Source organism: Trachemys scripta, chromosome 1 (assembly GCF_013100865.1).
Source record: "Trachemys scripta elegans isolate TJP31775 chromosome 1, CAS_Tse_1.0, whole genome shotgun sequence".
Classification (NCBI taxonomy): Eukaryota; Metazoa; Chordata; order Testudines; family Emydidae; genus Trachemys; species Trachemys scripta.
The window spans coordinates 166472078-166491421 of NC_048298.1; the positions used below are offsets into that span (position 1 = coordinate 166472078).

Genomic DNA, 19344 nt, shown 5'->3' on the forward strand with positions numbered 1-19344 from the left:
GCTTAAGTGATTTGTTGGCTCAAGCCCTAAGTCCTTAATCAGACTGAGATATACAGTATTGTAATGCTGTTAATGCAACTTACTGTTGTGACAAGAACCTTTCTGTTCTGGTACTAAACTAAATGATTTCCTTTGCCAAACTTTTAAAAGTGTATGCTTTGAAAGACATGAATATCTTGAAAACCTATACTAGTTTCAATGTGTCTAGTAGCACCTACCTGGTTCTCTCAAACTACCATACTATATTAACATATTATTGCATTTTTCCACAGATGGTATGGAGTGATCTGTAAAAAACAAGCATGCAATCACATCAATGCAGACTTATTTCTTTAAAATGTCATACTGTATATGATTTATTATGTTAACACTCAACCACATCATATTATTTATGTTCTGTATATTTTGAAAAAGTGCTGCTTGATCAACATCGCCCTCTTTTTCTTAGAAATTAACAAGATAAATGTTTCAACAAAAAGAAAGAAAGAAAACAAAACAAAAAGTAATACTATAATATTCTCCTTAACAGGCTTATACTCTTCTGATAAATAATCTGACACAGCACCTTTGTCTTCCATTTTATCTTAATACATGATGATGTATTCAGATTCTCCCTCCCCCGCCCCCACAAAAAATAAATCCCAAGAGATAATCCTTTACAATAAGCCATCATGCTTTTAGACTTCACAAGTATCGCAACCGTATAGAAATATTATTTTTCAAAGGTGCAACACTTGGGAGAGGGAGATGAACTCCAAACGATACAGATTTTCATTCTCCAGCATGGAATCACTACCAAGAGTTGATCTGGCACCATTTTTATTTCAGTGGAAGAGGAAATAAGCCATTGGGCTTATAGTGTTTTGTTGTCATATTTAAGAACATGAGACTTTAAGAGAGACTTTCACCATAGAGCTAAAAGCATTGGTAGAAATTCTCTATCATTCACTGTGACATAAGTTTGTACCCCACAAAATGCATAGACAGGAATTTAATATAAAGAATTAGTCCATTTACCGTATACACAAAACATATATCATTTAACTCTTTTTTTCTTTTTTTTCTTGTGTTGTGTTTTTTTTTTTTTTTTTTTTTTTTTTGGCAACCCAACATAGATAAGCAGCTGTGGAACTGCCGAATTAAAAATTGAGAATTTAGCAACATAACAGTATTTTTTAAGGATATTAATCAAATGTGGTTGTAATTCAAAACCTGAGGCTGTGCACTGGTTGTTAGCTTAAAACTACCTTTCCATATAACATTGTGCTTCCATTGTATAACAAAGAAAAATTAACAAGAACTAGAAAAGTTTGCTGCTGAACAGTGCTAGGACATACAGACAAAAAATACTAATACATGTTATCTATTCAGAATATTGATTTAAGTCATATTTAAAGGGATATAATGGACATTAGAAAATGCTTACTTGTGACTGACTTAGCTATAGCCAAAAAAGTTAAATATGTATCAAATAATGTTTAATTGGATTTATTATATGCACTATATACAGATAGGAAAATGCTTTGCAATTGTGCCCCATGAACACTACAAATCTGAATAGGCAGGTGAGTTCATATGAAGCAAATAAATTATTAAAACCGAAATTACAGAAACATATCTAACTTGTGATCCCAAAAAGCAGTAAAAGGGCTGAATAAATTTGTTTTAGAATGAAGCTACCATTATCTAACTCTGCATAATCTGTATAGATAATACAGTGTGATGTAATTACCACCCAAGCATGGAATTAGTATCAAGGTACCATTTTTAACAATGTATTGATACTCCTTTTCCACCAAATCCAAGCATACAAGAAACTATACTATAATGTGTTCAGTTTGTGGTTCCTAGGGCATATGTTTCAAAAACAGGTTGCCTTTGAATTAAAGACATGTATAAAACATTCTTTGTAAACCTCTAATCTTAGATTTAATGTTTTATGTAAGTACATTATGTCCTTATCGAATAGTATTTGTTATGAAAATCATCCAGTGACATACTGATAGGGACCATGGTAAAAGAAAACTGGAAAAGAAGAAAGCTATATAACATTTAAAAATGTAGAAAACTCAATAGCATGATTTAAGATGAAGATTAACATTGTTAAGGCTGTATATTCAAGCACTGTATGTTAAGAGAGCAATGGATATGAATTTTAGGCAATAAGAAATGTCCTGCATTGTGGATGGTACTGTAAAGAAAGAATGATGCTGTCAACAACTGATTGTTGGCATAAACTGGCTATTTATAGCAGTATGTAAGTTAATAAAGTTTGCAGAAGATGATAGAAATGAATTCTGAAAGATGATAGCCAGTTTTCTCCAGCAGTCAGCCTGATAAGTAAAACTCAGAGAATCTAGGTCTGCATCTAAATGAAATACTCCTTTTTCTCCTCTGCATTGACTTGGCTGCCTTCTGCATTGATAATGGCTGTGTCAGCATCAGGTGCATCTTCAGCTCCTTTAGCTTCATTTGTTAAATATGTTCCTATGGGAATCAGTACAATAAAAAAATAGTTATTTTACTTTAGATCGTTGTATGTACAGTAGATCTGTAACAAAGATCTAACTGGTTTAATGAATAGAGTGATGCAGAACAGAACTCGATGCACTATTTTAGCACTAACTATACTGGTACACATAATATTCTAATTTGGGCAAGAAGTAATTATGATTCATAACACTTGTCCCATATGCACATATATTTGCACATATCTATGGCAAAAAAAAAAGGGTACAGCACGTTCAAAACCATATTTTTTCTATCTCCAGTGGCATGAAGCATACAAATATTTTAACATACAATAGTTTAAATGATATCACTGTGTATTATATGGTATATCTAGATGGGTAAGAAAATTTACTTTGAATGGCTTAGATTTCATTAAACACATGTTTTTGAAAAATGGCTTCTAATTAGTTTTGTACTCTCACATTGATGTAGGCCATTTTTTATCTGCTCTTTAATTCCACAGACTAGGATAATTAAGATTCTCTAGAAGTGCAAAACTGAAATAGCTGTATTAAGTTAACCCAGTCACTTCACATTGCCACTGACATTGCTTTGCTAAATAGTATAAGAGCAGGATATTAATAGAGCTGTATGCAACAGACAATTTTCACTTTGTGAAAAGTGATATTTACATTGGCTTGGGACCATTTGTTTTCAGCCAGGAAGTAGAGCAAAGGTGCCACATTTTCACCAGAGTAATTAGAAATTTGTAATTTTTCACACAGTTCTACTGAAATTTAAAAAAAAATATTTCTCAGTTTCTATTTACTAACTGAATGACTACCCTATGTAGAATTAGATTTCATAATAGTAATACTTTTTGGGGAGGAAGGTAAACTAAGGTTAACAAATACACTGCAAGCCATTCAGACATTAAGCCTTCAAAAATGTTTTTCTTTTTTTAACAATCACCTGGGTCAAATTCTAAAATTTGTCCTCTGTTTTACTTAGACCCTTCTCTCCATTGACTTTAATGGGAGTTTTTCCCTCAGTAAGCGTAGTGTAAAAATTGAGTCAGGACTTCAGAATTTTGCTCCTGGAGTGAAATCCTGGCTACACTCGAGGCAATAGCAAAACGTATGCTGATTTCAGTGGGACAAGGATTTTACCCCTTGTTTTTAATGCAACTTATTGAATGTGTATTTAAAGTTTTATCTGATAGTTAAAGCCTCATTCAATAACCATATATATTCTGCTGAATTAATATAACAGTTAAAATTGTGAGGACATGTAACTGAGTGCTTACAGCAAAGGGCTAGAATCTAGGAGCATTCGTCCTTCTAAATCTCCCTTAGCCACTGACTCACTACATGACCTTGGGCAGGTTGCTCAACATCCTTTTGCTTCAGTGAATCCAACTGTAAAATTGGGTAAAAAATCAGGACCTCACTGAAAACCAGATGCTGCTTCTGAACTTGAGCTTTCCCAGGCAGCTAAATTCCAAAGGGGAGGGTGGGGGCAGAGAGGGCACGAGAATGTTTGAGGGTGAAAGTAATCATGAGGAAGTATTGCTGCAAAAGGTGATTGCACTTTGATTAAATCTGTCCTACCTTTATGTCTTGCCAGATATCGTCCAAGCAGAATTATAGAACATAATGTGACAAAGACAACTACAGCCACTATTCCTCCTATGAGAGCATGGTCAGGTCCAGTCTGTCCAGCCAAAGCGTTTGGGTCTGGGGGGGGGGGGAGGGAGAAAAACAAAAGTTGTCCTGATCAGATAAGAATTGATATGAAAATGCACAGCCGCAAGTTTATACTGATCATTCTGAAAATAGGGCATTTCCCTCTTTAATATTCAGGGTGGTTATTCCCCCTCTTTTACTACCAGTATCTTATCAACAGCATAACATTGTATGTATTCCCAGACTGTTAAAGCCCTGAGGACATCCCAGTTATGAAAAATGTTACCTTATTCTTCCTTGGCAGAGGTTATTAAATGGGAAAGGTTTCTGGTTTTGTCCTAGTTGTATTACAACTGAAAATCTGCAATAGCTATTTATAGAAGCAAAAACAAGGAATTGAGAATTGGGGATCAGACAGCATCAGCAGAATACTGTCTGCATAATACATAATTTATATGACTGAGTCTCAGTGGGGATCCCGTATATAGTCTCTTCTTGTCATTCCTTTCCGATTGCACGAGAAATAAAAAAGGAGATAAAGTGCAGGCTTTCCAAGTTCTTCTGCAGATGGCTGAGTCTGCAGGAATTTGGTCAGACAAATGTATCATGTATCCTTAAAGATCCTTGTTCACTCTCAAATGTTGATTTGTGAATTTACTACAGTTATCCGATTAACACTGACTTTAGTAAACTCTAACAGATTTTAACAATACATTAGCAGTTTCATTTAATTCACTGTGCACAAAACATTAGAATTATTGTCAGATTTAAGCTTTTGATGCTGGTCATTTATCTATTAGTGAGCCTGGTGCATTACAGAAGGCTCCAAAGAAGCAATTATGGAAAATGACACTGTTTAGGGGTCAGTAATTCCCCAGAGCTTTTGAAGAATGAACTGGTAACCTTCAAGTGTTGCTTCATCTGAAATATCATAGAGAGGGGGAAAAAAAGAGTCAATCCTACAGTAGCATTGTAAGATTTCTCTTCTTTTTTTAAATGAAAAATGCCTCAGTCTCAAACTAATAGTAATTCTCCCAAGATTGAGGGTTGTGTATTAGCTTGCTCGCTCTATAGTAATCAGTCTGCACACACTGCTTCAAGGACATTTCCCTTTTAGGCGTTGTTTATATTCTACAAACAGTTTGCAAATAGCTGTCTTGCAACGGCGTAAGATGGAAATACCATTAACACAGAAAAGAGGACAAATCAGTAAAATCTGACTGGGAAAAGCTGCTGACAATGTATGGGAAGTGTAACACTCTTGTTTGGCTTTTCTGTGATATTTTTATTAATTTTCATAAGGACACAATCACAAATACAGAAAGATAAAAGATGTACAACTTGTATATGTTACCAAATTCTGCATATTTCACAGGTAGCCAATAAAATTATGCAATTACACAGTTACAGCTTGTCAAAGCTTCAAGACCAGATCATACAAATCAGACAAATTATACAGACATAAAATGTTAGGGTGAGGGTAAAAATAACAGTAATGATAATAATAATAATGCCGTACACAAATAGGCAAAAAAAGGGGAAGGGAGCAGGAAGCTGGAGGGAAAAAGCAAAGAGGTGAGGTGGAATGGAAGTCTGGCATTATTTGAGCTATCTCAGCATTCTTTATCCAAATGTATCAAGAACCAGGATCCAAATTTCTTCAAATTCATATAATTGCTCTCTGCAGCAATAAGATATTCTTCTTCAAGTGCTTGCTCATGTCGATTCCAGTCTAGGTGTGTGCATGCCCAGTGCGCAGTTGTCAGAGATTTTTGCCTTATCAGAATCTGTAGGATTGGCAGTGGCGCTCCCTTGAGTGCCACGCTCATGCATCGGTATATCAAGCACCACCGGCCCTATACCCTCTCAGTTCCTTCTTACCGCCTGTGGTGGTTAGTCTAGAGGTTTCGTCTCTTCTGCCTTCGAGCCTTAGGGCCTTGTAAATAGTTTGTTTATAGTTGTAGTTAGAAGTTAGAGTCCCAACGGGGACTTCACCCTAGGTAGGGCATGCCCTGGTCTCCTGGGTTTAAGCCCTGCGTGGACTGTAACAGGTCTATTCCTTTAAGTGACCCCTATAGCAGCTCCCTCAAGTGCTTGGGGGAATCAGTGCTCAGTGCTCCCTCCAAATAGCATGGGACACAGCTGACTTGGTGGCTAGGCTGGTGACATCAGAGGCGGTTATGAGGGGCACTCCTGGCTTCAGACCGCCGGCCTCTCCCAAAAGATGCAGACCTTGATCCAAGACCTCCCATTTGATGGGATTGGTCTTTTTTCAAAGCAGACAGATGTCAGGCTGCATGGGTTAAAAAACACTCGGGCTACCCTTCGCTCGTTGGGCATGCATACTCCACAGTCGGCAAGAAAGCAGTTATGGCCGCCTGTGCCGCCAAGACCTTGGAAGCCTCGTCCGGGGTCTGCAAGGAGAAGCAACAGGGATGTTAGTTTCAGCTGCCATCGCCCTTCCTCCTCCTGCTCACCTGCGTGGCCTGGCAAAGCACCCTGGGGGGCCAGAAGCGCTGGTTTTGAGGGTGCAGTCGAGAGCAATGTCCCCTCCCAGGATGCACCCCACTCTTTCCTCAACCGTTTTCGTCCCTACTGTTTGGCCTGGTCACAGGTGGAGGAGGTCCCTTGAGACATGACAAGAAAGGGATTCTACTCCCATTATTTCCTAATCCCGAAAGCAAAGCGGGCCTCAAACCCATTCTGGAACCTGCAATGCCTCAACAAGTCTCTCAAGGTCTCCCTGGCCTCCATCATCCCCTTCCTGTATCAGGGAGACTGGACTTGACTTGAAGGAAGCTTATTTCCATTTTTCAAGGTCACAGACATTTCCTCCGTTTCATAGTGGGTGGCCGCCATTTCCAATTCATGGTGCAGCCCTTTGGCTTCTCATTGGCCCCAAGGATCTTCACAAAAGGTATGGTGCCAGTAGCCACTTACCTGAGATGTCGAGGGGTCCAGGTCTTCCCGTATCTCAACGACTGGCTCATCAAGGGCAGGTCTTGGGAACAAGTACAGAGAAGCCTGGATCTGGTGCTTTCCACCTGCTGCAACCTGGGTCTGTTGATAAATGAGCAAAAATCCATCTTAAGGCAGTCCAAATAATAGAGTTCGTCGGGGTGGTTCTCAACTCCACATGAGTCGAAGCCTTCCTTACGGAGGCTTGTTTTCAGGCCATGCCGGACCTGATCTCCCATGTAAAGAACCACCCACTCACCACGGCTCACACCTGCCTGTGATTGTTGGGCCACATGGACATTTGGGCCACATTCATGGTCAGTCATGTCCAGCTCCGGCCTCTGCAAGCATGGCTAGTGTCTGTTTACATCCCTAACAGACATGACCTACACTGGGAAGTCAGGGTGCCGGATCACATTCTGTCATCCCTGGAGTGGTGATTGAACCCTGGGTCAGTGTTGGAGGGAGTTCCCTTCCTGGCTCTGGCCCCAGTCCCGTTGCTGACCCTAGTCTCAGATGCTTCGGACCTGGGCTGGGGAGCCCATCTGGGTGAGTTCAGCACACAAGGCTGCTGGCTGCAGGACAAATTGGCCCTTCATACCAATGTCAGGGAGCTAAAACCAGTTTAGCCTGCCAGGCTTTTTTGCCCCACCTGAAGCGCACTATGGTACAGGTCCTCACAGACAATACTGCCACGATACCACCACACAACAGGCAGAGTGGAGCCAGGTCGTCGGCCCTTTGCCAAGAAGCTCTCAGCCTTTGGGACTTCTGTGTGTGGCATACCATCCATCTGATGGCCATATGTTCTGTTCACTCTAAGGGATGGACAGGGGTTCCTTGTCAGATGCTTTTATGCTCCCATGGTTGGGGCCCTGATGTACACCTTCCTGCCAGTACTGTTGATCCACAGAGTCCTCATGAAGATCAAACAGAACAAGGACAAGATTATCCTGATAACCCCCGAGTGGTCTCGCCAACATTGGTTCGGCACATTGCTAAACCTTTCAGTAGCCTCCCCGGTGTGGCTACTTCTCTGGACGGACCTGATGTCCCAGGACCACAGCAGTCTTCTGCACCCTTCTGGAGGCACAGCACTTGTCAGCATGGCTACTGCATGTATGAATGCGGACGAGCGGGACTGCTTGGCCTAGATTTAACAGGTCTTGCTGGGTATTAGAAAGCCCTCCACCAGAGCAACTTATCTGGCCAAGTGGAAAAGGTTTACATGCTGGGCTTTGGAACAATGTGTCTGGGCTGAGCAGGCCTTGCTGCAGGTGACCCTGGATTACTTTCTGCACCTCAAACTTCAGGGCTTGGTCCTGTCATTGATCAGGGTCCACCTGGCCGCTATTTTGGCTTTCCACCCTCCCTTCCAAGGCAGGTCAGTCTTCACTCATGACATGATGGCCCAGTTCTTGAAAGGTCTGGAGAATCTTTACCCTCACATTCAGGACCCCGTCCCTCCCTGGGATTTGAATCTCGTGCTCTCGAGGCTCAGGGGCCTCCCTTCAAACCTCTGGCTTCCTGCTCCCTTCTCCTTCTCTCCTGGAAGGTTTCGTTCCTGGTTGCAGTTATATCTGTCTGCAGGGAATCTGAGATCAGAATGCTTACTTCAGAACCTCCCTGTACAGTAGTCTACAAAGATAAGGTCCAGTTGCGGCCGCACCTGGTGTTCCTGCCCAAGGTAGTTTCCCAGTTTCATGTCGTCCATACTTACCAGTCTTCTTCCCGAAACCCCATAAATCCGAAGAGGAACGCAGGTTGAACACCTTGGATGTCAGGAGGGTACTGGCCTTCTATATTGACAGGACAAAGCCATTTCACAAGTCAACGCAGCTGTTCGTTGCGGTGGCAGACAGGATGAAAGGTTGCCCAGTGTCTGCTCAAAGGATTTCGTCCTGGATCACAGCCTGCATCCCATACTGCTATGATCTGGCAAACGTGCCTCCACCAGAAATAGTCAAGGCGTACTCAACTAGAGCAAACGTCATCAGTGGCCTTCTTGGTTCAGGTGCTGTCCAAGAGGTCTGTAGAGCTGCTACCTGGTCAACTGTCCACATGTTTACGTCCCATTATGTACTTACCCAGCAGGCCTGGGACGATGCTGACTTCAGCAAAGCACTGCTGCAAGCTGCAAGACTGTGAACTCCGAGTCCACCTCCATGGGCACTGCTTGTGAATCACCTAGAACAGAATTGAAATGAGCAAGCACTTGAAGAAGAAAAAACTATTACCTACCTTTTCATAATTGTTGTTCTTCAAGATGTGTTGCTCATGTCCATTCCATTACCTACCCTTCTGCCCCTCTGTTGGAGTTGCCGTCAAGATGGAAATGAGAGGGCGTAGGGCCAGTGGTGCCTGATATACTGACGCATGAGCGCGGCACTCAAGGGGGCGCCACTGCCGACCCTACGGATACCGCTAAGGCATAATCTCCAATGACCGCACACGTAGGAATGGACATGAGCAACACATCTCAAAGAATAAGTTTCGAAAAGGTAGGTAACTGTTTTTTCTTTCTTTTGCTACTAACAAGGACAGGTCCAAATACCAGAGCTCTATTATGTCATTGTGGTGGAGTTAGCATAGCAGATACTAGAATAAAATATTCTGCTGAGGTTTGGTTGCAGAAACCAAGCTCTGTTTTTCACTCATATCCACCTCTTTTCACAGCTGCTTGAATGTGAGATAGTCCCATTTCAGATGCATCAGGAGTTCCTTTTTCTTTGTTATAGCACCAACAAAATCAGAAGACAGTGTCCCCCCCATCTTGTACAACTTCTGTTGTGTCCTCTACGTTTTGAATAGAATCTTTTGCTAGATGAGGCATGACCTGAGATCCACAGAAGCATTTTTAACATTCTATAATATGCTCTGCCACTGGGGTTCTTTTGAGTACTGTGATTACGTACCTTCTCATGCTTTCACAAAGAACTCCAGACGGACAGTATTATATGATAATGGAATAAACGTGAGACTTACATGCAGACCAGGATTGTTTCTCTGCTCTTGAATAGAGTTATTCGCCTAAAAGATGGGTTGTTTTAGAGTAGAACTCTGCTTTCCTGTGTTTCTGTAAAAAGCTAAACTGGGTATAGTTTCTTGTAGTTTCACCAGGAGTTAGGAAGATGCTTCCTCTAAAAGCAGGTAATTCTTTCATTGCCACGTCTGTAGTTTCTTGCACCTTCCTCGGAAATTACTGGTAGTAGCCACATTAAAGACAGGGTATTTGGCTAGATGGACCACTGACCATCTTGTAAGTTCCTAGATTCCTTTGGATTACTGTGGATTAATGAGGTTCTACTGTTTCTGTATGCTGATTTTTCTGAGTTTTGAGAGTCATTTTAACCATTTATTTTACCTTTCTCTGGGTGTTTAATTTTTAACATGCTGAATGATAATTATTGACACATCAAAGCAAGACTACATCTCAGAACCTGTGAGTACTGTTCTTCGTAAACTGTACCCAATAACCAATACATTTCATTAACCATTTATACTGTATCGCCAATATTATAACAAAACTTCTGATAACACAAGAAAGTTGCCCACAAACATGTCTTTTGGGGGGAGCCTAGTTTCCCTGATCCCAGATAACAATCCATAAAATAATGCTGCAAATTGAGAAGCCCTCTATAAATTAGGAAAGAATGCTTGTTTAACATTTTAAAAGTTATATATTATACTTACAGGGTAATGCACTGTCCTTTTGCAGTTCATGACATGAGCAGATTCCCTTGAGTGAATTATAGCCTTGCATTCACTTTGGGGCTATCCATTATCTTATATGTAATTACTACTGTAGCCAAAATGCTTCAGGAACTGCTTCTACTGCACAGAAACACTGGGGCATATTCACATCTCCATGTATTGTGAAGATTTATATTTTTAACTTCCATTAAAATTAGTGGATGTGATGTGTGTAAATCTGGGTAGCGAGCTAAGGATATACTCCAAAATCTGCCTTTGTCGCCGCCCTCTCCCCCCCCAAAAAACTAACTAAAATTAACAGTGTTCAGGGGATCTTCAGATTTTCCATTAAAATTATTAATGATATTGTCCTGTTGAAATATATATGCCCAAAGAGATGAATATGGAATTAGAATTATCCAGTAATTTCTTGTGGATACTGCAAATAGATAATTACATTCAAAATTATGCTCCCAAAAGTTCCAGAGTAGTTTGTCCCCTATTAAAATATCTAGAGGATTTTGATGAATTAACACAAAACAGCTGAACATGAGTCATATGCTGTGATATTCAAATTCAGGACTTCTGAATCAGAGCCGATCTTGTTCCTTTAAGGACCAGCTTCTCATCTTTTTTCTTTACACTTTGATGGGATTAAACAATAATCTTAACACCGAATTGCTTAAAACAATAAATTCTGAATTCACTGGATTTCTTTGATTCCTCCTCCTTATGAGGCCTGTTCAACATAATCATTCTTGATGCTACAAAATCACATCTGTCCAGCTTTTGAGGATGCTCCCCTTATTGGCATCATGCACCCCATGTCATTGGTCCCAACCTCCACACATAAGATGCCTACATGAGAGAAAAACTGGATCACTCATAAAGAAGCAAGATGAGGGTGAGACATAACAATATCACAGATCTGTGTATAAATAAAGGTGTACTTTATGTTCTGAGGCCAATCTTATAGGAGTGCAATTTATTAAAAAATACCGTAGGTCCCTAGTATTGGTATTCACACAAATTGCTAAGTAGTTTTTCATGAGTTGATGTAAGTTGCATGTTAGTTATTCAGCTAATTTCATTTTCTCCTTGCACAACCTTATTCATGCATAGTTAATTTCTCTGAGCTAGATGAGGGAGAGGGTCAGCTAACCCAAAAGATTAGTAATGTGAGAAGCAATTGCTAAAAAGGGGCGCATGTTTAGGGGTGACAGTCATGTATTCCCCTTTTCACTCAGGATGAGCTTGAAAAGCTTCAGAGCTTGTCTGAAGAACCTACTGTGGAGCCCACCACTGGGAAAGGCATTCCCTCTTCCCACCAGCCCAGACTTCTCAACTACTATTGTATGCTTCCCGTGAAACTTATGGGGGTTGGGTAGCAGGGTTTTCACATGGCCGGCAGGTCCATTCCTCATCATTTGACTTCAGAGACAGCCTAGTGGGTCTTCTGCCTCCTTAATACAGTAACCGCTGCTGATATCTGTGCAGCTCTTCTGTTTTGGAGCACTAAAACCCAGTAATTCAATTCAGTCCAGAAGGCAACACTATCATTGGCTTTTTAGGAGGCACATCTCAGGAGGTTGCTAAGAGGGTAGAAAATCTAAGGGCTGGGAGCAGGTCTCAAGAGTTTGTGTCACAGTTCTTAGCTGTCTGGAGCCCTCCTCTGGCCACGTGGAGAGGTGTGTGCCTAGATCTGGCATAGTAGCTGCAGCTCAGGGCTGCAACACTTAGTCCAGTGGCAGGTGAAAGTGAGGGAAAGAGGACTGCTCCCCTCCATAAACCAATCAGGATGCTTCTTGGTACTGGCTCTAGTGGAGAAGATGAGATGCACTCAATGGATGCTTCTGTTCAGGGTTCCTATAGTTAAACAGGCAGAAGCTGAAGTAGGGAAGTGGTGCAATTGGAGTGGGGAAGATACTTGTGGTCAGTTGACAAGGGATAAGGTATGTATGTTGGTGGGGCAATGAGGGATCTGCAGGACAACCAGATATCAGGCGAAGTTCTATTCTTGGGGCCAGTAAGTGTCTATCTCTTCACTCAATGACACAGAATGGTAGCAGTACAGACTCATACCAGATTTCTGTTGAATAGCTCTGATTCATTTGGAGTCCATCTGGTTTACTTGGGGTACTATCCATCTGGGACCATGAAGGAGAGAATCCATACCTCTACCACCCATAGTGCCAAGACCACCTGAGGTTCCCAAGGAACAAAAGTCTCCCACAAACAGCTCTTCACCTTTTGGATTTTTGGAAGCATTCATAGTGGTTTTGAAATAGGAAATGTTTTCTTCAAAGCACACATGTGATGGAAATCAAAAGCCCATTATGAAGATAAATTAGCTCAGGTCAGCACATGGCCAAACTTGTCTTCAGAACATGAAGAAGAACTAGCTATGAATGTCCTTTTATCCCATGATTCAGTAATCTACAGCCAGTGGTCTCCTGGTCCCCTCATAACCAGAATCAGGGAACACTAGGAAACAAGCATGTTAGAGAATCCAGCAGGAGACCTGCGATTTTGACAATTGCACACTGATGCACAAATGCAACAACTGCAGGTTCCCATTTTTACCTTGTTGGTGGGCATCCCTGACCTGGATGTACACACTATGGTATGCTGACATTCCAGGTGTACAGTATAGCAGGTGTACAGGAAAGCAGTATAGCGGTTGTAAATTAGTCTTAAAATATTTCTGTTTCCACTCAGTGTGATTTAGTTCCAGGTCTTTCCAATCATGCCCCAAAGTGTGGATGCTTCATTGTGTACTGTGCCATTAGACTGGAAGTTTTGAGTAGTAAGCAAAGGATTCAGCCAGAACCGGAATGAAGTACCCTTTTGGTTACACAAGAATGCGTAAATGGAACCAATTGATGCATTCACAACAGAAAGTCAGTGCCCCAAATAGCACCAATCCTGAACCAGCTGTGATGGGTTGTCATACCCAAGGTACAGTCTGGGAGGTGTGGGAATCACTGTGCCGTGGGAATCATATATTTTCACACTGCTTGGTTGGAGACATAGCCAGCCTTGCCAGGCCCTGTTATCACCCAACATGACAGCAGGTGACGCCATTGACTCAAACTGAGCTACCTGAGTGCAAACACCACACACCAGCCAATTGCCCAGCTCCCCAGATATGCACGCACTGCTGGAGTATAAACTCAAAATTATACCGTCTTGTACTGCACAGGGATCTGTACAATGTAAGCTCATAAATAGTTTGCTCTCCCCTCGATGTGGGAAAGTTATGCAACAAGCCTGTGTTTACCAAGCTGAGATTTTTCCCCAGACACTTCACTGAAAGACACACTGGTATAGATAAAGCAAAAAAACAAGTTTATAACTACAAAAGATAGATTTTTAAATTATTATAAGTGATAGCAAACAGATCAAAGCAGATTACCTAGCAAATAAATAAAACCACAAACTAAGCATAACATGCTACAAAGATTGGATATGAGTTAGCTATTTTTCACCCTGACTGATGATACAAGCACTCTTCCAGGTTTACATACACAGGCTGGGACCAGCTCTTCCCCAGTCCAGTCTTTGTTTCACAGGTGTTTCCAGGAATGTCCTTGTGTGGGGAGTGAGGCCCCAGATGATGGCAGACGCCACCTTATATAGCTTTGCCATATGGCAGGAACCTTTTGTTCAAAACTCAATTTCCAGCCTAGTTTGTGGAAAAATACAGGTACCCGAAATGGAGTTCAGTACCATGTGGTGTGGTTACATGCTCATGTGTCATAGCAGTCATTTCTTTCAGGCTGGCTGAAACATTTACAGGAAGGCTAAGCTTTTCCACAGCCCATTGTCTTTGTTGATGAGTCATTAGCACTGTCCAGCTTCATCATTGTTGTACCTGAAAGACTAGTAGTGGGTGTTTTCCAGAGTAAACACATTTGAAATACAGATCCATTGTCAATATTCATAACTTCAGATACAAAAATGATACATGCATACAAATAGGATAATCATATTCAGCAAATCATACCTTCTCCAGTGACTCCTTACATGACTCATTTGGTACAAATTGCATCATAATTATGTCATAATCATAACATAATCATACAACTATGAAGAATATAGGGTGCAGTGTCATACCAGTTAGGAGGAAAATTTGATGACAGAAACTTGGTGCAGTTACTGACCAAGGTTAGGAGGAATTTGACTGATCTGAGACACATTGCCTGGCATATGCCTTGTATGTCTGACTTCTTATGGTAGCTGTGGTGTAGAGCCATCTAGGGTGACCAGATGAGGGAAAGAAAAAAATCTGGACACATGCTGGCGGAGCAAAAAAAAAAAAAAAGTGCTGCCGGTGGATATTGGGAACAAAGATCGGTTGGGACGCGGGACACACCCCGAAATATCGGGACGGTCCCGATTTTATCAAGACATCTAGTCACCCTAGAGCCATCAGACTAATTACAATCAATCAGGCAAAGAAGTGTATCAAGAGAAAATTAACCTGGGATTATTGTGATGATTACTGAGAGACATTTGAGTTGTTATATCTATACTGCCCTCATTTGTTCCAGCCAGAAGCGGTACAGATTTCTGACATGAAAGTTGACTGACTTATTAGGTAAGTGGAAGATGCCAACTAAAGATGTGTCTAGCAGCATCTACCAACAGTCCTTGCAAGACGATAGCTAGTTTGTATGGTTGTAAGGCATCAGAATGGGTGAGGACTTATCTCCCAATCCAAATGTGATGAATAAACAGGGATATCAAATAATCCCTGATGCAGGAACCAGGGTTGCTCATAAATACGTACTGGAGTCAAGGTTGGACTGCTGACTCAAAAGGGATCCAGTTTAGTGGAAACAGGTACTAGCACGTGGTGCAGATGCTATTGAGGGGAAAGGGAAAGCTTCTCCATCATTTAACTTGCAAGGGCAATCTCAAAGGGGCCCAGTTTTGGAATTCAATAAAGCTGCGCTCTGTTATCATCTGACTTTGAACTTAAAATGTTCAAAGACAAACAAAAAAGTAGTAGTATACAGCCTGTCTCCACTCTATTGTAACAGTTCATCATCAAATATAGATAAGTCAGGTGGAAAAGAGCTTACTTTTAAATCTCAAAAAAAAAACCTACCAACCCTAAATAATCTAAAGCCTTTTTTTCTTATTACTGCAGCAGCATATTTAGCCTCTAAATATTTTTTTCATATCACTTTACACACACACACACACACACACCATTTTCCCTGATAAAACGAATCCATACTGTAGCAGAATAAAGGACAAAGGTTAATCTGTGACTCCTTTTGCAAGTTCTTTGTGTTGCATTGGTAAATAATATGACTGAAGAAAAAATAGTTTTCTTTAGATGTGTAACCATTAATATATGTTTTTTGCCAGAGATAAATAAAAAATATCCAAGTCTTCTTTCTGCAGTTTTATTACTTTCATTTTATTTTTTGTTCTGTGATTCTAGGAGGAGGGCCTGCTTTCCTAAAAGCCATCTCTTTGTGAAGGAGATGGCAGAATTTAGAGTCTAATACAAATTCCAAAGATCCTTACATGCTGACTCCAGATTCTACGCCTACTGACTCATTTTATTCAAATGACACAAAGATTCCTATATAGAGATGGATACAGATATTTTTGATATGGCTCTCTAAAATATCCAGTTTCCTGAAGGGAACAGAGTTTTCCCTAATTAGGGCACATGACATAGCTTTCCTATTAATAATATTGGATTTGAACCCTTCAACAGAGCCACTTACTATTTGAGACTTTGGTTGGAAGAAAGATGACTGAAATCTGCAGAGTAAAATTATTAATTTTTGCCTCCATCCTGTTTTCAATAGAGGTTATTGCAGTCAATTTAGATTGTAAAGATATATTTGTAGCTTGTCCAGATATAACTGCTGGCTACCTAGAAGACTGTATAAGGATGGGGAAAGGGTGCATAGCTGGCTCAAGAACTCCACTATTAACAGCTGGTTCTCCCAATGAGATACCGTGGTCTGCAGAAATATAGGCAAATGACCCCTTATCACTGCTTCCAGAATTTTAATAGACTTTAATTTTTCTTCTCTTTCTGGAGAGCCAAGATATCATGTACTGGATTCTTTTATGTAAGAAAAAGTAAGGCTGATGAATTAAACTTTCTTTTAGCAAATGGGATTTTCTCCTGATTGCCTGTTCCCTTCCATCCCCAGTGATGAGTTTAGTGGGAGGAATCCTGCTCTTCGTTTTCCCTTCCCAGCAGGAAATGATGGGAAGGATAGAAGCAGTAGCTGGAGTTGGTATAGTCAACCTAATAACAACTGGCTCTTTCTTCCATCCATTTGTGTGTGTGTAACGCTTTTCACTGTCCATGGCAGTTAAATGTCTATGCACCTGATGAACTGAGCTCTAAGTTACATAGGTGTAGAAAGAACAGTGCCATGCAAGAAGCAACAAATTAAACCCTGATTTATATATCATGAACAGCAATAAGGTTGCTGTGAAAGTAAAACTGTAAAGAGGTCATTTAAAACATTTCAGAAAGTTGCACTGGTAACCTTGAGCAAATCCCAATAAGTGTACTGGAAAAGCTGTGTAAATGCTTCAATAAAACTTCTTTTTATAGTCTCTTTCACACACACTGCATCCCAGAATGCTTCCCAGAGTTAATTAGTACAACTGCAGGGCTAAAATAATAAATACTAGCTGAGGTAGAAAAAGTTCAGAAAGTGTAGGCAAGGAGACAGATGTTTTCAGCTGAGCAATGAAGTGGGAGAGTTCCATGAAGTGGAGATATACAGATAGGCTATTACAAGTGGCAGGAGCTGCAGAGGAAAATGCTTTAACCTAAACAGTGCAGAGACAAGGCCAGGGAAGCATGAAGGGAGTAGAAAAGCAAGTTCCATGAGGTACGATGCTGCTACTGTTACCTCATTGGTCTCATATAGTGCTTTTCATCAGTGAATCTCAAAATGCTTTACAAAGTAGGTCAGTAACATTTTACAGATGGGGAAACTGGGACACTGGGAGGTGAAGTTACTTGCCCCCGAAGGTTAGTGGCAATAGGTTGAACATGTTCATGAAGGGTTTTAAAAAACAGAACTACTATGCAAATTAATTGTGTGACTTCCGTATAATTTTTCACTAAAATAACTATGAGTCAATAAAAATGTTAAAACACCCTTGATGAAGTCAGCCACTTAGCATCAGAATATGATACCCCTAACTCATGCTTAACAGCAATTTTATCTGTTATTTGCTTCAATGGACCTACTCTTGGAGTAAGGTACTACTCAGAATGAGTTAGGGCAAAAAAGTATGACCTTTAACCTTTTGGTAGCTAATGGTGTTTTTCATCTGCCAATCTGTGTGCATCTAAAAGATTGACAAAACATTGTTGTTGGTACTGGTGACCAATCCAGTGGAGGTCCACCATTACCTCACTAACTGAGATGAGAGATATTAAAAGTAGAATTAGTGGAGGTCATTTTGGTGTAATGCAAAAAAGAACAGGAAAAAAAAGAGTGATATTATTGTTAGGAGGATAAGTATCCCAATTAACATTTTAAGTTCTTTTTATAGCCTTTTTAATTAGGGCATAAAATCCTATGTAAATTTGTTGGGACACAGCAATATCCATTAATAGAGTTTCTGTCCACACAATAAAACTACCTTGAATTAATTTAACATCGTGTTTGTGGTTTAATTTAATACAACCCATTCTTTATGCCATATCTGTGCTAATGAAAACAATAATATTTTCCTCACTTAATAATGATATGCTTGATGGAATTCTCCTCTGGGAACTTTAAGGTTTTGTTGTTTTCAGTTGCCTTAAAGTTAAATACCATCCAGTTATTAGAAGTGGGCTGTGTTTGCTTTTAATACCGTTGATTGGTCATGGGTTGCTTGGAATGAGATTGATCTTTGGTTTTCTAAAAGCTTTCTGTGTATTCATAAAATAATAAAAGCTGTATATAGTCCAAGCTTTATTTATTTATTTATTTTTAACCTGTCAGAGTTCATTCACTTTCAGCAGTACTGATGATCTCTGTATCAACACTCATAGCTGTAATATATCCAAATTCTAACAAGAGGGCCACATCTACACAAGTTTGCAACTGATGGATTCATTTCCTACCTTCTCTGGAGACAGCAATAAGGGCTCCAATCAAAGGTCCAGTGTAATTACTATGTATATTTCAGATTAAATAAATGTGATAAAAGCTTCCATCTGGCTGTTGATCAAACGTGCAAAGGGAAGCTGATTTCCAGTGACATATTACAATGTGTCTCTTGTAACAGTCCCTAATGCCATCCTGTAAATTACTTACATCTGGGATTACTTGACTAAGAGAGATAGAAATATTACTCACTTTTTAAGGGCTGCCCATTGGGAGAATCTGAGATGTGGTCTAATCTTAAAGTTGTTAAGCAAGGCATTAAGAAATAATGGAGTCATGTTTATTTTACTAAATGACAGTTGTGCTCAAACTATTTGAAGAAGGCAGACTCAATTTCATAGCAGCCTGAGCTGTATTCCTGGTGACAAAGCTGTACCAAGTCTACAGGGAAGGGGAATTAA

The 19344-nt window shown here is 40.3% G+C and overlaps 1 protein-coding gene across 3 annotated transcripts in view; it reads right to left on the reverse strand.

Moving 5' to 3' along the window:
* Positions 1-1074: 1074 nt before the first annotated feature.
* Positions 1075-19344, reverse strand: part of CADM2 (cell adhesion molecule 2) — a 1010468-nt gene continuing 992198 nt past the window's right edge. For all 3 annotated transcript variants that reach the window (XM_034792284.1, XM_034792291.1, XM_034792276.1), the window contains 2 exons: positions 4062-4187; positions 1075-2487 (listed from right to left, as the gene is read on the reverse strand). In XM_034792284.1, the coding sequence (XP_034648175.1) occupies positions 2369-2487; positions 4062-4187 (245 nt within the window). In that variant the 3' untranslated portion in view covers positions 1075-2368. The remainder of the gene's footprint in view (positions 2488-4061; positions 4188-19344) is intronic.